This window comes from Chroicocephalus ridibundus, chromosome 7 (assembly GCF_963924245.1).
Source record: "Chroicocephalus ridibundus chromosome 7, bChrRid1.1, whole genome shotgun sequence".
NCBI classification, from domain to species: Eukaryota; Metazoa; Chordata; class Aves; order Charadriiformes; family Laridae; genus Chroicocephalus; species Chroicocephalus ridibundus.
This window is the reverse complement of record NC_086290.1, coordinates 57,702,841-57,720,697: the sequence shown is the minus strand read 5'-3', so window position 1 is coordinate 57,720,697 and position 17,857 is coordinate 57,702,841. Positions and strand designations below refer to the sequence as shown.

The following is a 17,857-nucleotide window of genomic DNA, read 5'->3' as shown; positions in this document are numbered from 1 at the left end:
GTTACACCATTTCCTGCTCACAGAGAAATGGTTAGAAGTCTGCTCTGTCTGAACCAAAACTGACTGAACAGATTCTTCCCATGTAGGGAGGACAATCCATATTCTTGCACCAACTTATGACACGACGCTACATTGCCTGACTAGCCCATATATTTTTAATATTCAAGATAGTCATCTTAAATAAAAGGGTGGGCCTGCTTTCATCGCTATTCTGTAGTCTGAAAGACTGAGGCAGAGAAAAACCGGGGAAAGAACTACAATGATATCTAAGAATCTAATGCTCACTAAAAATCAGTCAGAACTAGACTTCATTATATATCTTTGAATAAGGGCCCAACCAGCTTGCCTAAGACAATACAGTTCTTGTTCTGCAGTAGAGAATAAAATCTGTGATTCCTAAGGATTATAGAAATGTTTTAACCACAGCATTATCCTTATTTGGGGCAGGATAATGAGCTACATCTCCTTTTGAGTTCCCTTCCAGACAGATTATTTTTTTCTTTATCATTTTTACTTTTAAACTTCATCACCACAGTCCCACCTGGTTCTCATGTCATGGAAAATTAGTCTTACTTAGTTTGGGCTATTCTGCATGAAACGGAAGGCAACTTCTACTGTCTCCTTTCATCAAAATAAAAAAGCCTGCGAAAGTTCAAATTCAATACTGATTTCAAATATCCTGAGGAGCAGAGCAGCTCAAGGAAATATTCCCACTCGACTCTGTTTGAAGTATACATTGTCTGATCAATTTAATTTGCCGGGCAGATTTCTGCACTCAACCACCCTGGTTTAGATCCCAGGGTGAAAATTAGGGCTATGGTAGACAGCCATCCACACAACCACACTCCAGACCTGTCAAGCTCCAATCAGCTAATGCAAAGCACTAAAATCTGGAAATAGGAATGGAAATGTATTTGTAGTGAGGATAAAAATAAGGATAGAATGCTACCACGGGCATGGAAAAAAAAGTGAATAACTGGAATGTTTAATGAATGTAGAAATATTGATTTTGGAATAAACAGATTCCCTCCTCCTCCTACACATGAAATAAGTGTTATTTTGAGCAGTAATGGGCAATATTCCATATAACGTGAGGTGTCTGGTGGAGATTTTCAACACTTCCAGATCGAATGGAAATATTAAGAACAATCCTACATATTTATACGTATTTGTTCCCCGAGGTAAAAAGAAAGCAGATGTTACCCAGCAGAATGTATTGCAAGCCATCTGGGGGAACTGACCACAGGGCACAAGGCTGGCCTCGGCGTTTTCGGATGGGTTGTAGAACTGGTTCTCCTGTGCTTGTGTAGCTGGTCTTTATGAAGACAAAACCATTCTCATGCTCTGCTCTGCTGTGACCAAATACAGCATCCATATTCAGCATGATAAATATTCACCACGCTAGCAAACAACCTACATCTTTTTAAGCTAGCACCACAATGAAGAACAGTGGGCTTCAGCTCCAGGTTTTATTAACTTTAAATGCCAAACACTGGCAATACCTCTATTATTCCTCAGTTTAATTAGTTCTCTGTGCTGTAAGGCTTTAAGCAAGGATTGTAGCTATAAGAAAGGATCAGATAAACCCAAAAGCTGTGGCTCAGTATCTATTAGAAACAGACCAGCAACACAAAAAACACCCAAAAGTTTCTTTACGTTAGTGAAGTCCTATTCAAGGCAAAAACGACTGAAGACTAGTTATCCAGAGACCAACCACTGTACTAGGAGAAATTCATCCTAGCGTATTTGTTCAGTGTTACTCTCTGGTTAGTCATCTCCAGGGATGATAAAGGACATCAATGCCCGTGTCGCTCAATCTATCTTTAGTTTTTCTGTGGAAGCTCTGGGCGTGGATCCTATTTACGATCTGCTCGCTTGGGGAATGGGACTAAGGCCACCAATACATTTCACAGGGGCCTATGAACAGCTGTTGGATGGGAATGGCTTTCCATCATGAGTTTCAAGCTAAGTCTTTTGGCATCAAATGGATAGAGCATCTTGGATTATCAGTCTCTTGGTTTTTGTGTACACAGTGTTGTGAACGTCATTTATCTGCTCTGAAAAGCTAGGAAATTCATAACCACAGAAAGAAACTGCACCTTGGTTTTGCATGACTGGTGGGTAGGCAGGCACTATGAAGAGGAAGGCTGAGAGATAAGTAGGTGGAGCAGGAAGAGAATATAGTACATTGTCAATGTCTTCCTGGTGGGTAAATCAAACTAAAAGGCAGCTCTAGAAGAACAGAAATAGGTCTATGCTGCTGTCTGACAACTCCAAACACTCCAGAATTTTTTAATGAATTGAATCAGGATTCTGACTCTGGAGTATCTCTCTGAAAGAATGGCATAGTAAAAGAACAACACAGAACTGAGCAGACGTATGGTTTCTAAACTGCCAAGGATTCAGTAGGTGACCTACAGAGGAGCAAGTGGGTGACTGACACATCACTTTTGTCTGCCTCAATTTCCCCATTTGTAAAATGCAGTGTGCCGAGCTGCACTTTGCAAAGATAGCTGCTCTATCTTTGCAACATGTGCTTTGAGACTGACATACAAAACGTGCCAGATGAGAAACTGAAGAGCTGAGGGTCCCCTGGGCTTGGATTCCGAGGCCTCAATAGCACAGCAGTGGGAAGAATGTTGCAACAACTGAACAAGCCTATTAATATTCCTGCCTGAGTGTATTAATCATCCCATTGTGAAGAAAACAACACTTCACTTTAGAAGAGAAACCACAGGCTTGTCGCGTATCACTCATTTGTCTTACTAGTGTTAGCACTCTCTCAATTAGCCTGGATTTTAAAGGGTCTTTTTTCTGTTGGGTTTGTTGGGGGTTTTTTGGTGTTGGTTTTGGTTTGATTTAGAAGCTTTAAATGAAAAAATGGAACCATACCAAAATCTGGTCCCAGGAAAACTGAAAACTCTGTTGAACCAGGCAATTGCTTTGATCTGAGTTTTCCTCATTGAGGTTCTTTCTATTTCTCCTCTCTGGCAGTGTCAGGGAGCCGGAGAGAACAAGGACAGTGCAGTGACACAGGCAGGCAGAAACAATGAGTGTGCGCTGCCTTTGCCTCTCTGGATATAAGAATGGGATTCATTTTTCATATGTTGCGGAGGGGGAGTGTATGTTCAAGTGAATCAGAGTGAAGAAATGTCTGATTTCAGGGCGATCTAAAAGAAAAGGAGACAGGAAATCAGTTTATATTTCTACACGCAAAGGAGGAAGGAGCTGAAAATACTTGGTTCTTATTTCAGAACATGAGGCATTATTTACCCTGATAAATTCACAAAAGGCTGGTGCTAGAGCAGGTTCACGACACCAGAGATACAAAGGAAGAGGGCACTGGATTATTGCAGAACTTTATCATCTCAGGCCCTCGATGAATTTTGCAGACAACCCAGAAAAGGACAGTAAAACTGACAAGTTGCTGCAAGATAAACAGAGGTACAGCTCCAGAACGGGCGCCTGCACTGATTGCTCAGGCGCACACTTCTACCCTTTAGTAAGTATGAAGTAACCAACCTCTACTTAGCATTTTCTGCAGAGCAAGAAAGTCTCCAAAGGCAGTCAGGAAAAGTGGGCGGCACTACCAGAAGCCACATTTTTGGTTTGCTCTGGGGAGGTCAGTTGCCTGTTTGGTCCACCATGCCTTAAAACACTCAGAAAATACTCTCAGTAACTAAAGATGATATAGTTTGGTATTCCTGACAGCCAAAGTTAAAACACAAGCAGAAACGCTTCCCTAATCAGCAACTTACTGTGTCTTCCTTTAATTCTTTTACTAGAGGAGACATCAATGGACAAGCAGGTCTCCTGGGAGGGAGTCCTTCAGAGAAAAACAGGGGTGTACACTATTAAGAGCCTGATTCTGTTGTCTTGTACCCTTATGTGTTCATTTAGCCCCGGGCAAACTAGACATAAGATACTACAGCTTTGCATTGCACTATTTCACATTTTATGTACTTCCTTCCTCTGCAACTACGTTTGTGACTACAGAAAAGACAGAATCATCCATCATCTCGCTCAGATTCTGTCCCCTACTGTGATCCACGGTATGAAGTTAAATCTGAGTTACTATTACTTTTTCATCCATCACACTCTCACCCTGTTTTTCATCCACTCTGGGATCTCAGTGCTGACATTTCCTATCTTTGAATTTTTGTTATCATTGAATCCAGCTTCTGAATCAAAAGTTACATCTCAGGCCCATCCAAGGGATTGTTGCAGCACTGGACAGGATTTTTCTTAATTATTGTCTCACAAGTTAGTTCTGCTGAGATAATTTACTCTGCACCTTCACCCCAGGCCCCAGCTATGGACAAGCCACCCTTTTTTAGTGTGGCTTAGGTCCTTTTCATGGCAGGTGAGCTGCATAAGGCCAAGCCAAGTGCAAGCCTTTGAGGGAACAGTCTAGAGGAGCAAGCAACATAAACTGCTCTAAGGGCACGATTTGCATTTCAAACAGGCAACAGCCTCAGATCATTCAAATAAAACCCCACTTTATCAGAACTGAGAAACAGAAGATCCTTTTATTACCTGCTCTTCACTCACAAACAGATCCCTCCCTTCCCATCCTCACTCCATTTTACATGTAGTCCCAGCCTCCCACACGCCCACACAGACACACACCTTTGATCCCTGCTAGATACAAAAATCTGTTGGACTGCATCCTCCCTGCTTCCCACTCCCATACACTAAAGCCTTCTACTTTGCCTCACATAAAATCCCTCCCCAATCAGTCTCCTTTTCTCTCTTGCACAGATATACAGAGAGAATGTATCATCTCCCAAAACTTATCTTGCAACAGCAGATAACCTCTCCAACCGCAGACTGCTCAACCTCTATGACCCAAAATTCGCCAGCTGCTTTCCCCACCCAACAAATTTTGTTCTCTGGCATATATGCGTCCTCCTCCTTCAAGTAAACAGACGAACAGTCCCTCTCGACACGCACAGTCCTCCATGCTCACAGACACGCACGTATGTATGCACGCATGCGCAGAGCCATACACAAACACGTCAACTTGGTTAAACAACGGGCTGCGTTTTCCGCTCGTGAAATCAGCATTGCTCCGCTGAGGTCAGTACTCGTTTCAGTACAGGTGGTGCATTCCAGACAGTTAAGCAGGCTGCAAAACACACTTGATCAGAACGCAATCTATTTTGGGGAGTGCAGTTCCCTTCGGCATACAGAATTTGCTACAGGGTGTCACTCGAACTGAATAAACACCAGGAATGTTTTGGGAATTAGAAAAAGGCTTCCCTCTCCTTCCTTCCACCTTTCTTCTTCCCTTCTCTCCATCAGCACAGAGCATGCGGGGAGACATCACAGCCCCAGCTTCACTGAAATTCCCTGGAATTAACGGAGGGCTGGAGACAGTTCTCAGAACTCCATTCCACAGCACTTGTGTGGTCTGCTCTTGTTAGAAAAATTATCTCCCTGAACCCTGCCTCTCTCACTCTCATCAGCCCTGTATGTCAGAGCCTAGTAGCACTGGCTGACTTGTAATTATTTTTTACTATGCTGCTTTGTCTGCACTAATCCTTTGAAAGTAGCTTTACTGCACATCTGAAATATTATGATGCTATAAAACCTCTGTAATATTTATAAATCCCTTAAGACATCATAAAGAGAGAAAAAAACCTCCCCACAGAGTTCATCTAGCATAATTACATATACATTTCCCTCTGATTAATAAAAAATGATCACTTCCTTATGTAAAGATATTCTTCAGCTTTCTTTCATTAAGGCTATTTTTTTTCTTTCCATTTTAAATCTGTTTCATGTGTCCCTGTATAGTAAGGTACCTCAGAAGATATTTTCCCAAAACAAAAGGCACAATGAAAAGAACCACCACAGAGAATCGCCAGTTGAGCTGGGAGTGAGGAGACAGAATAGTCTCCCACTATATTTCCACATCTCCTAACTTAAGCAATTTCACCACATAATGTCCTGAAATATCTTCAGACATCGAGCAGTGTGGTGTGTCATTGATCTAAATATAAGGGAAGAACACTGGTAAATAATACAATTTTTAAAAAGAGGGGAAAAAGAAAACCTAAGCCCCAGCACTTGCCCCCCACCCCACAAAAGGGTTGGCTTAGACTTTAGTGAAGCTGATGAAAGGGAAACCTGTAAATCCACAGCTGAAGAGGCACAATCAGCACAAGGCACTGCTCACTTGTAAGAGTGGTGAAGAACATGATTAATGGGTTGCGTGCTCAGTGTGAAACCACTGACACTGGGCTTGCACTGACTGAAACTGGAAACTAGTTTTGTGCGTGGACTTTAGAAATTACTTTGAATGTGGTTTTATCCTGCTCAGAACAGCACTTGGAGCACATTCATCACCTGCTTAAATGGGATCGGGTTTGAACTAAGCTTTGAGAAAGCTTTTCATATACAACTCCCTCTCCAATGCTCTCCAGAATCAAATATTCCATAGCCCTACGGAGCCACTGGGCAGCATTACTTTAAGATAGCCTGAAAAGGACCTGCAAAAAGGAGAAAAATAAGGAAAGAGAAGATCACGAGCTTTTCTTTTTTAATATTGTTGTAGTCATTCCTCTGAATTTGAAAAAAACAAAGAAAAAGCCCCATCTGCCCACTGCTCCTTAGGCAGGAGTTCTTCTTTGCTCCTTGGAATCCCTTCAAGTGAAAAGCCACCAGTGAACAGGGCAAAGCCAAGACACAGAAATTTCTGCAATACTTCCTACTTCTCCCCACAGTCTCAAGAGCAACACAATTACAATTATAGAGATACCCATTTCCCTCACTTCCCATCACACCATAGCGGACCTTAGCACTAATTAACACCAGCCGTGCTGTCATTGCTGCCCTAGTGTATTAGCCTTGGAAAGAGATGCACAAGCTCTTCCCTTCAGCAAGTGCATCTACATTTCCTACCTTACTCATTTGTCGAACACATGCAGAAAAGTCACTGGAAGTTCACAGCTCGCTCTATGGGATATATTTTCATTCTGGATGCGATACCAAGTATAAGATTTCATGGGGTCCAGTGTGATCATTACAGCTCCATTTGAATTGTTAGGGTCAGAAAGAAATACAGACAGAGATAAACAGACAGACATGGGAAAGAATAAAACCTACCATACTGCTGCTGCTCCTTCTACCCCTTGTCTGCCAACTACTCAGACAGCAAACACAATGCCAATTGTCTCTTTATATAGTGTCACCAAGGAATAAAAATATGCCTGCTCCAAGTTTAGACAATAGATGTAAGGTTGGAAAAGTGCAGTAATTGGATCCCAATACCATTCCAAGCATCTGTTCCACGCACGGCTTTTGCTTTCACAGAAATTATGCAGTAGATAAGTAGAGTAGGCAGTTGGGATACAATTGTACAGCACTCACAATAAGCCAGAGCTGAAGGGGCTTTCCCATGTACTTCTAAATAATGAACACAGGGCACGCACTAAAAAGATTTTAAACGGACATGGCATCCTGAAAAAGCAGAAAGAGAAACACGCTCCTTGAGACAATGCAGCGGAAACTAGCCATAAATCCAGGCCACTGAGATGTCCGGTAGCTCCAGAGCCTGGTGCATTCAGAGCTCCAGAAAAAGGACTGAGGTTCTGCATCGGTGCATCTGTGACTGGGAGGCATCCTGGAAAAGCACTGCTCTGCAGGTGGCAATAAAGTGACTCAGATCAGATCTGCTTTCCCTGAATCTATCACACACGCCTGAAGTCCAAGGGCCAGACCTTAAGCTACTGCAAATCGATGGAGACTCACGGACTTCAAAACATGAAAAAAGAGATGTTAGTAATGAATATGGTGTTAAGAACAGGAGCAAACAGAAGGCAGCATGGGAACCACAAGGGCTGCGTCTCCTGGGGAATGCTCATGGACATTAATGCATACACATTCCATTTGATTCATAAATCATGTTTGGCATTATCACAATGGGCCAAAACATTAACCAGTACAAAATGGCATCGTTCCACGGACATGAAATCGTTATTTCCTAAAGGTCTAATCTGTATCTGTGAGAGTATCTATACAGGACAATCAGTGCATTAAAAATAGCAAAAACAATAGGTTTTTCAGGAACTTACACTAGCATCTGAAATACTTTTTTACATCACTCACACTAACCTTGAGTCACAAAAGTGCTTAATCAATCAGCCGAACTTTGAGACGGGCATACGTTTAAGTATCTAGTTGAACAAGGACCTTGTTCTTTCTCCAGGTCCGGCCCCTTGCAGTGCTGTCATCTCTAATCTTAGATTTGACTGCATGCTCTTCAGGGCAAGGACTGTTTTAGCTGTTCTGAAGTACCTCGAACACCTACAGGGATAATTAAGTAATAAATAAGCACAATACAATTCATCTGGCTTTAGCGAAATTGTTGTGGCTACAAGTTGGAAGTTAGCCCAGTGTTCATCGTTCTGAATTCAGTGACATTATAGCAATACCTAGTGTAACGCAGCATAAAAATAAATCCCTCGGTCCATTCGTCTGCAGCCGCCTGCCAGACAGCAGACCCAGGTTTGTACACTAGACTGAGTTTAGTAACATGAAAAACTCAAAACAAGGGTTTTGGGGAAAATCCTACATAATTTCAAAGGTTCATTATGGTAAAGACTTACCGCATTCACTGGGTTAGGTCCTGATTCAGCAAAGCTGTTGAGCAACCACTTAACGTTAAGGAAGGAATATTTCCATTGAAATCAGTGTAATAGCTCACATACTTACATTTAAGAATATGGCTACTTGTTTTGCAGGGCGAGTGCTCTAATCCTAACAAGACAGCCAAATGAGCAGCAGCTTTGTCATTGAGGTCACCGGGCCCAGGATTCCATCCTGTGAATTCTGTGTCCATTTTTGGAAGAATACTTATCTTTTCATCCAGCCATTTCACGAGTTTGTCCTAACAGCTCTCTTAACAGATGCCTTGTACTGTTTCTTCAGGAGTTTTGTTTTCTCTTACCTTGTATATCACCAATCATCATTATTATCATCAATTTGCTCCTTACTTTTCTAGCTTGATCTGCAGGCATTTTCCAATACTACATGTATTTTCTACATTGATCTTTGTCTTTTCACAGAATTTCTATATTAAATGAATTCTTCCAAGTTGTTTTTAAACGACATGACATGTTAGGATAAAACCCACACAATACTGTGTGTTTGTAATGCACATGTCCTGAGAGACCAGAACCCTCTCTGCTTAGTCTATAAAACGAATCCACAGAGGAATTCAGGGAGACATACATCTTTGCTTTAAAGGTCTGCTTGCTTCTGCAACTGCCTCCAAATTATAGAAAGGCTCCAGACTGGAGAGGGGAGGGAGAGAAGGGGGGAATAACATAAGGACTGAAAAAGAAAGGCTTGAATTTAATTGCCCTAAAAATTTCAATCATTCAATCTGGTAATTAGAGAGCTGGCTGATTCAGAAGGCAATTTCATTTGGGGGGAAAAAAAAAAAAAGAATCCAACAAGATAATTGATGCTAAGTGAATATTTTACCTGAAATATTAAATACCAAACTTAAGTCTGCCTCCAGGGCCCTTTCTGCTACCCCTTTTTGATCTGTCTTTCTGCTTCTTTGTATTTTCCTCTCACATGACTCAACAGAACAGGACACTCCTTCAGAGAATCAGATTGTCACAGGGACAGGTTTATTTGAACTCTCTGTGCTGTGAAGGAGACAACATAATGATTTATTAGTAAAGAAAATAATAATAGGAAGTCTCCTGAGATCCAGCCTGTCTGCAAACCTCAGTGAGCTTTTGCAGTGTTGAGTCTCTGTGTCTCTCTGGCCATAAGCAAGGTTTGATGTCCTACCAAGAGTAACAGCTCTCTTAATGAGCTTATCAAGTACAGGGTAACAACTTGCTTTATGAACTTAACACTAGTTACCGGAATGTTTCATGTTTAATTCTGGACTCTCTGATGCTACAAAAGATACTTAAAGGTAGGTCTCTGCACTCCTGCAGAGCACTGTGGGTGTCACTGTCCCAGGGGTCTGATTGCACAGCTCTCTCTGCAGGACGGAGAGCAGAGCTGGTCCATTGCACACTGTTCAGGAGAAGTAACTGCTAATTCTCTAATATTTCATAGCCTTATAAACAAGGACAGTGTCTCATACACATCTTAAAGGAATACTGCATGCCTGGAAATGAAGTAGGTACTAATTTAAACTACATTTATAGATGGAGAAATACTAAAGAAAATGCATGTGAGACACATTGGATTCTGGCGTCATTTACTGTTCTAACTGTTCATCCGTGCACCATTTTCACATAAAATGCTATACTCTATTCCTGTTAGCAATACTAAATTTTAAACTTAAAACACCTTTTTAAGCTCAGGAAGATCAATCAAATGTATTCAGGTGCCTTTGCAACTTCCATCTTTGAGACTGATTGTGAACATGTTTCTGATCCATACAACATTCACTATCCGAAAAGATGCAGAGCACAGGACTTTTAGTGACAACTACTGTAGTGAGATGGGATGCCAAATGGAACGCGGCCTCTTCTCCTAATTCAGTGGGGACAGAAAAAAAGCCACTAATGCTGAAAATGTTACCTAGGAAATGTGTAAGTACCTTTGTAAGTATTCCGGCTATTATGGACTGAGTTTTGAGACCAACTTCATACCACGACATTACACTTCTGTACACAGGTAGTTTTCCTTCATGTCTTTGAGTGGCATGCCTTCAAAAGAAGACATGTGACAGTTAATCATATTTGGGAACTGAAACCTTCCATATCCTTCCAATGTGTAGGGAGAATCCCCAAACCTTTAGAAGAGATGTATCCCAGCCTTCATACTAAAGGACTCCACTTTCTATGCACTGACCAGGCTCGATCTCTATGTCTGATATCTAATTTGGTGCTGAGCGTAAAGACAAGGCCAGTCCTTGTCTAAAACTAGGACTCATGTGAGGCCCATCCTGGCACTCCGCACTCTGGCAAAATGTACCTTGTGGAATTGCCCACACCTACTGTTCTCTGGCCACATCATCTGTTTCCTCCTTGCTATGTGCTCTAAGTCACAGATGTTCATTGATTCTACAGGTAAGGAACAGATATACCCAGTGTTATCCAAATGTAAATAGGAATTAAAAGCAAAGCAGCAAACTGAAGCACTGTCTTGCAAGTCCTGGCAAGTGTGCAAACTGTGAACCAGGAGCGTAGACCAAGTGCCTCTCAGGCAGGCACTAAAGTGAGAACACCAGCTTATTCCAGCATAGCCACCAGCAAGAACTACCAAGTAGAGGTAGATTTCAAGCACTCCAGAGAAAATTAGCAACTTCCCTTAACCACACACTTTTCCTGAATCACCTTAAATTAATGAGGGGCTCCCCTTCTTTTCAGAGCCATCATGATTCTCTTTTCCTTTCTCCCTACAGTAGTCTTCTTAGCAGCTGATTAAATTCTCGATCCAGAGGACAGGTTACTTAGAAAGCCCATTTGCTAAGCTTGGTCTGACTACTGTATTTTGGAACCTGGCAACAAGGCGAGTCTCAGGAAAGTTAGTCTTATGTTCACTGTTTATTGAGTTCCTACAGTTCAGGTGCAGAAAAATACAGATACCTCTGCATAATTTTAAGTAAATTAAACAGTGCAAATCCCACTGCGAATCTTCTCTCTCTGTTGAGCGGAGACACATACACCTATTTGGAAACTGCCAGGGCTGCTGTAACTGTTAATTAAGTTCTGTGCATTTGTTGTTCAGGACACTGAATCCAAATCTCCTTCTCTGACTTACCTCTCCCTCTCTGAGAATTCATAGCCACTATCTAATCTGACAAAAACTGTGTTCTCTTTTATACTTGGAGGTCACTTTATGTTACTTACAGTGTAGTGCTTTATGTCAAAAGGCTTAACACAACATAATGAAAAGCAGAGTAATATAACTCAACCTGACATCAATGACATAAAATGATGTGGTTACTGCAAGATGCACTGTTGTAATTGTTTTGTGTTTTCATCCGATACTTACTTGCTATGCCAGCATGGGGCATTTGTTGGAGGATTTGGAGAAGGTTACAGACTGAGCATGCCCGATTCTGCTGTGGCTCCCATCATTTTTTCGCCGAGATCACTTTGTTGGCTTTGCCAGGATTCCTCCTGATTTACTCTAGCAAGAATCAGGCTCTAAAAAATCATCACATAAAATGCAATTACATTAGGAAAGCCATCAAGTTGGAAAACGCAGCTCCTGGGAGTAAGGAAATTACAACACTCTTCTAGTCCCTGTAACCTTAGCTCTGCCCTCTTGGGTAGTAAATGAGCCCGTACTATTTTTCCTGCAGGATGTCATTTCATTTTGTAAAAGTGTGTAGCAAAGCAGCTGTTCAATATTTCTCTTAACTTCATCACGCAGTCTGTGGTCCCATATCTCATTTGCTGCACATCAACCAAATCCTTTTGTGGGTTAGGTACTTTTCTTCTTCCTGTTTTTATTTGCTTTTCTATTGTTCTAATTACCGCAGTATATGTGTATTTCAAAACCAAGGCTGAACGTGTCTTCTTAACACACCCGCAAGGTTGAAACACACTGTTACTCTTTCCTTGTTCCATAGGCGGAGAGCAGAAGCACAAAACTGTAACCTACTAAAGGCCCTACTAAAGGGAAGTCCGTCATAGGCACGGCTAAAATGCAAGGCAGCAAAATCACAGCCTTTTGCATTAATTCTTTTATTTTTCATTCCCTGGCTACTTTATACTGCCCAGTTCCCCAGTGGAAAAAAGCCGACATGAGCCTTACTTGTGAAAACCTCGAACAATAATCATAAATGAATATGGAATGCTCTGGTGATGGTATGAATCCCTATGGAACTGCTCTGCCTTGTTCTCCATCCAGCAGAACCAAAACAGAAGGCCCAACAGTAACCAGAATTATTGAGCTGATGGTTTATAATGAAATCTACCATAATCTTCACTAGAGATTTACACATGAAACAATCAAAGAACCATCTCTAGCCTCTTCTCCTGTCTAACACAGGCCTTAGCATTTTATATATCAGTTTATGTATCAGGCCCGTGTCTCTAGAATATATTTTTAAGCATTGTTGTTGTTGCTATTATTATTATTGTCATCATCATCATCTTATGCTGATAGTAGCTGGCCAAGCCAACTCAAGCCATGGCATCCTCAGTAACAGAATTCAGACCCCATTGACTTCGAGCCACTCTGGTCAGTGGACTTGTCCTCCCTGTTCCATGCTTTGTCACGTCTGCAGTTTAGCTTGCCCTCCACACCTACCTTAGACTGCTGGCCACGCAAGAGGTGTCATCTGTACATGAATGATTTGGGAGGCACTGGAAGCAGTGGGACAGATCACATTTTTGCTGCAAGATAGGATTTGATGAGAAAGTAATTAGTTTCTGCTGACAATGCCCCTTCTTTCTGGCAGCAAGATACCCTGCTGAGAAGTTAGGGATTAACAAACCAGAAGTCAGGAATTGAGAGAGGCTGGAGAAAAGCTAAAGAGCTCTGGGAAAGCAGGTGAGGTTTAGACATCTGCTAATATTTTGGCCAAGTATCTTCGCAGAAGGACAGGCTATATTCACTTAACATTTTCAAAGCATGGAGGAACAGCCCACCACTTGACAAATGGTTCTCCCTGTCAGAAATTTTGCCTGAATGTTTCTATCTTTTATTTAGCTTTTCATGGGGTCTACATGCCTTTTTCTGCTAGGCTAAAATCTACTTTTCTAAATCAATCTGATGTATTTGTAATTTCTGTTTGAACACACATACATGCATAATTTCTGAAAATATTTGGAATATGTATGGCATGGAGCTTCCTAAAATTTCAGGATAAACAGTTGGAACTCTTCACCTAAAATCTAACTACATCAGGATGTGCTAAAATATAAAGTTCTACCTCCTCTGTCAAAAATCCAGCATATCAAAAGCCAATTTTGTTTACAGAAAATAATATCTAAATATTGACCCAGTGGCTAAATTCATGCCAGGTATTTGTGGTGTAATTGCAGGTGAATCCCAGAATATGTTGGATCACATCAATACTGAGATTTGGAGTCACTTATGTTCCGTTGCAGGTTACAACAACACAAACACACACATGGGATTTAACAACTCTTCGTAAATGTCACAAATTCCTAATTCAATCCTTTGGCACTTTTCTAAAAAATGGGAGAATCATCACATGGCATAGCAACAAACTCTCCTGCCTGTGCTAAAGAAACAACCCACGCTCATAAACATGGCTTAAAATCATGAAAGGGAGGACAGCACATAAGCAAGATGTCGTATTCTGACCTCACATACAATAGCATAAATCCATCAGCACCTCTTAGGATGAGTGGGATTATCTGGGATTGACCATCATGTGGCTGAGTAGAGAATCTGACCCAATATAATTTTCCTTTGTAGCATTCATAGAATCATAGAATGGTTTGGGTCGGAAACGTCCTTTGAAGATCATCTTGTCCAGAATGGTGGAAACTGTGGTTCCAGTGTAGCCCAGGAGCTGCAAGTGAAACGTGCAGGAGGGTGGATTGTACTGACAGTGAGTGACAGCGCATCCTGCCCGCAAAGAAGTCAGGGAGGGAGCCAGCCTGGCCAGTGAACACCTGAGACAAGCTGAGCACCTCATCTACCAACCTTCTGAAAACAAGCAAAGTGACACATTCACAATGATGGTTAAGCAACTTGAATCCTCAGATTGACTCACTTGAAACTTAGTTCCTAAACATTTTGGTGACTGTGGATACAACCTTACAGAACCAGAGCCTAAGACACGTCTGAATGTCTTTGCTCCTGTCTTTGCCAGTCTGTGGTAATCTTTACTCTGAGCTGAAACTAATCGAGGTCTTTTAACTTAAGACCCCCCAAGCTATCCTCATTCTGTTGGCTGAATTATACTGTTGTCACATGTCTCGACCTGCCGTTCGACTCAGTTAGCTAGCTAACCCATTTTACATTCCTGGCACTTCAAAACACAGACATTAGTTATGTATGCATGCGAGCCAACCCCAACGTACTCAGAAATGCAACACAAAATCCCATGGTAGTTTGAAAATACACACTACAGTTACTCAAACAGGAGGAAACGCAGATGCCACATTCAGGAATATTGTCATATTCCAATATACTCCATACAACTACTACAAAATTATGAGCCAATGTCCCAAAAGCCATGTTTTAGAGGACACATATTTGAAAGATAATAATAAATTGTAAGAATTGCATCTCAGGTGGGCTGAATCACCCCTTGAGGTACTAGTCTTCCTCCCTTGTCTGTGAAGGAAATATCTTTAACTTGAGCTTTTTGGTTTAATAATATATTAAACCAAGAAATCTGGGCCATGAACCCAACATCTTGACCATACAGAGAGACTCACAAAAGCACAAAGTCAGATGTCAAACCATGACAACAGACAAAAATGAAATGCTCTGGATGCACAGAGTTGAACTTCTGTAAGAAACAAATTTGACCCACAGTACGCCTTTCAGTAGAAGTCAAGATAAAGGCTTCTAGAAGCCAAAATCTCTCCTGAAAGGAAGAACAGCAAACTGTTCATGTTAGTTGCAGGTCAGAGTAGGCATGTCGTGATACTGCTCTACAGACTGTCTGTTGTACCCTCTGCAGGCATGAAAGCTGCTCCCTGGTGAAGAAAACAAATGGAGGAGAGAATTGCTGTTGGCTTATCCCTTCCACTGAAACTCCGGCAGCTGCACTGTCAGCTCAGGCCAGGTTCCTACAAAGGGGTGAAACTAAGCATGAAATCTATCCTCAAAATTAACTTGGGTGAGACACTTCCATGATACTGTTCAGCATAATTGTGGGTGTTCATCACACACCACCTCATCGAAAAAGTACAGAAAAATGCAGTGAAGAAGGAAAAAACATGGAGAATCTAAACTGGAGGACACTTATTGTTGATAACTGTGGCTCCCAGCCAACCTTCAGCCTAACCTCCAAGAACAAATCACAAATAGGTAGTAGTAGTGACTGCAGAGGTAGGGTTACCATGACACTCTACAGCAAGCCAAAAACTTAACAAGCTCTTCAGAAGAAGCAAGGCATAGCCACTTATTTTCTACTTTTAATTTTCTTATGGGGAGCAAGTAATGCTCCCTCACCAATGACAGACATTGAATTCATGCTGTATTAGAAGCAAAATTGCAAAATAACCCAGGAAATTCTCAGTGTTCGTGTTCAGACACAAGGATGCCATTCAGAACTCATAGATCACAAGTGTGTATCAGTCAGAGAGAGCGCAGGAGAAAAAAAAGTCCCTCAGGGAAGATTCTGCTGCGAACTCCCAGCCTAAGGTTTCTCTCAAATATGCCAGGCAGAAGGAAATCCAATTTTCATTAACCTCATTAAGCCAGACACTCTTTTGTCTGCTGAGTGCATACTTCAGTGAGGCAGGTAAATGTATAGTCTGTTTAAACCCTATTTTCATCTGTTTACTGTGTTTATGTTTGATCAAGTCCTCTTCGCTCATTTAGCCATTGTAGCTGTGCACTGTGCAAAAACTCACGTAGATAAATGCGGGTTAGTGAAGGTCATTTGCATTTTGCTATTTGTCAGTGTGACATGTGAACAGGTAATGTGCAAGGAGGCATCAGCTCCACGTCATTCTGTGTTTTGCCTTTAGTATTTGGAATTTTTTTGTATAAGGAGGCACACAAATATTCAAGGCTAATAGAGTAACTTCAGCGATTCCCGTCATCACCCCTGACTTCAGGCTTAGTCCTGGACAGTTTGCCTGCTTCTTACCAGTAAGCTGACAGACCTTGGAAGATAAGGACTCCCTGAAGACAAACTATGGATAGATTATTCCTATGATGTTACCCTACTCCAGCCTTTAGGTCAAGGATGTGTTATGTATCCTGAGATTTCAGTAGGAGCTCTTGGATATTCAGGGCTTTTTAATCAACTCACTTATCTACTTGACAGAATGCACAATTTAAGTTTCTCATGTATAAGACAGGATGTCTAGGTGTCCTGCAATGTTAAGAGGCTAAAAAAAAACACCCCAGAGCTCTTCAAGTAGCTCTTTCTCATTGTAAACCATGCTTGACTTCCTGATTTGTTTGAGGAAAAAGCCACTGAGTGTGTAGATGTCTTTTATCCCTCTTAGCCACAATTCCTTTGAGAAATCCAACAGCGAAGGTGGATACAATTATTGTAAATAATGTTGGATAGAACCCAGAGCAGATGAAGGTAGGAGGATACAGCTCAACGAGAACAGAAGTGGTTTCTAATGAGAGAGGGAAAATTTCACTCTCAGCATGGTTATTATTATGTCCTACACATTAATTCAGCCGAGGAGTCTTGAAGTAGCAGAATGAGCTTCTATTCACTAAAGTGGCAGGCACTGGCACGGTTGCCTTCATTTCAAGTCTTACAGTTAATACTTTCCTGATTCCTCACTGAAGAATTATATGATGAGTTAAACCCTGTGGGGCACTGGGTACCTAGCAAGGTCTCAAAACTTGCACTGGAGGCAAATATTTCAGTCTGGTCCACTCAAAGCAGAACTTATTTAACTTTCAGTTTTATTTTGATTATTTTCTTTATTTTTACTAGAATTGTGGGACAGGATTTAACTTCTTGAAAAATAAGCTCCAATAATTCTAGCAGAGCTGTGAACTCTTCAGCCCAGGAACACCCATGGCTGGACAGTTTCTTAAACCTTCCCCTACAGTTCTCCTGGAACCGTCCACTTTGCCCTGAACTGTCCATTTTGCTGGTGAGCGACCAGCACAAGGACTGCTGTAATGGTTTACCTTAAAATCTGGAGGTCTTTCTCTGTCTTTCTTTAAATCCCTGCATCTTCACCGTTCTTTAGTTTTCTAGACATTCCTGACTTCTGCGCAGGTGGGGGTCACTAGTCTT

At 41.5% G+C, this 17,857-nt stretch overlaps 1 protein-coding gene across 3 annotated transcripts in view; it reads right to left on the bottom strand.

Annotated features, from left to right (window-relative positions):
• Positions 1-17,767, bottom strand: part of MYL10 (myosin light chain 10) — a 32,832-nt gene extending 15,065 nt beyond the window's left edge. The window contains exons 1-3 of one of the 3 annotated variants that reach the window (XM_063341423.1): positions 17,749-17,767; positions 13,243-13,328; positions 11,977-12,131 (exon numbers count right to left, since the gene is read on the bottom strand). Coding sequence is in view for 2 of the 3 variants with exons in the window: in XM_063341421.1 (XP_063197491.1) it covers positions 6,907-6,915 (9 nt within the window). In the remaining variant the exon portion in view is untranslated. Of the gene's footprint in view, positions 1-6,906; positions 6,927-7,110; positions 7,150-11,976; positions 12,132-13,242; positions 13,329-17,748 lie in introns of those variants that run through there. The other 2 variants (XM_063341422.1, XM_063341421.1) reach the window with 2 other exon arrangements.
• Positions 17,768-17,857: the final 90 nt, after the last annotated feature.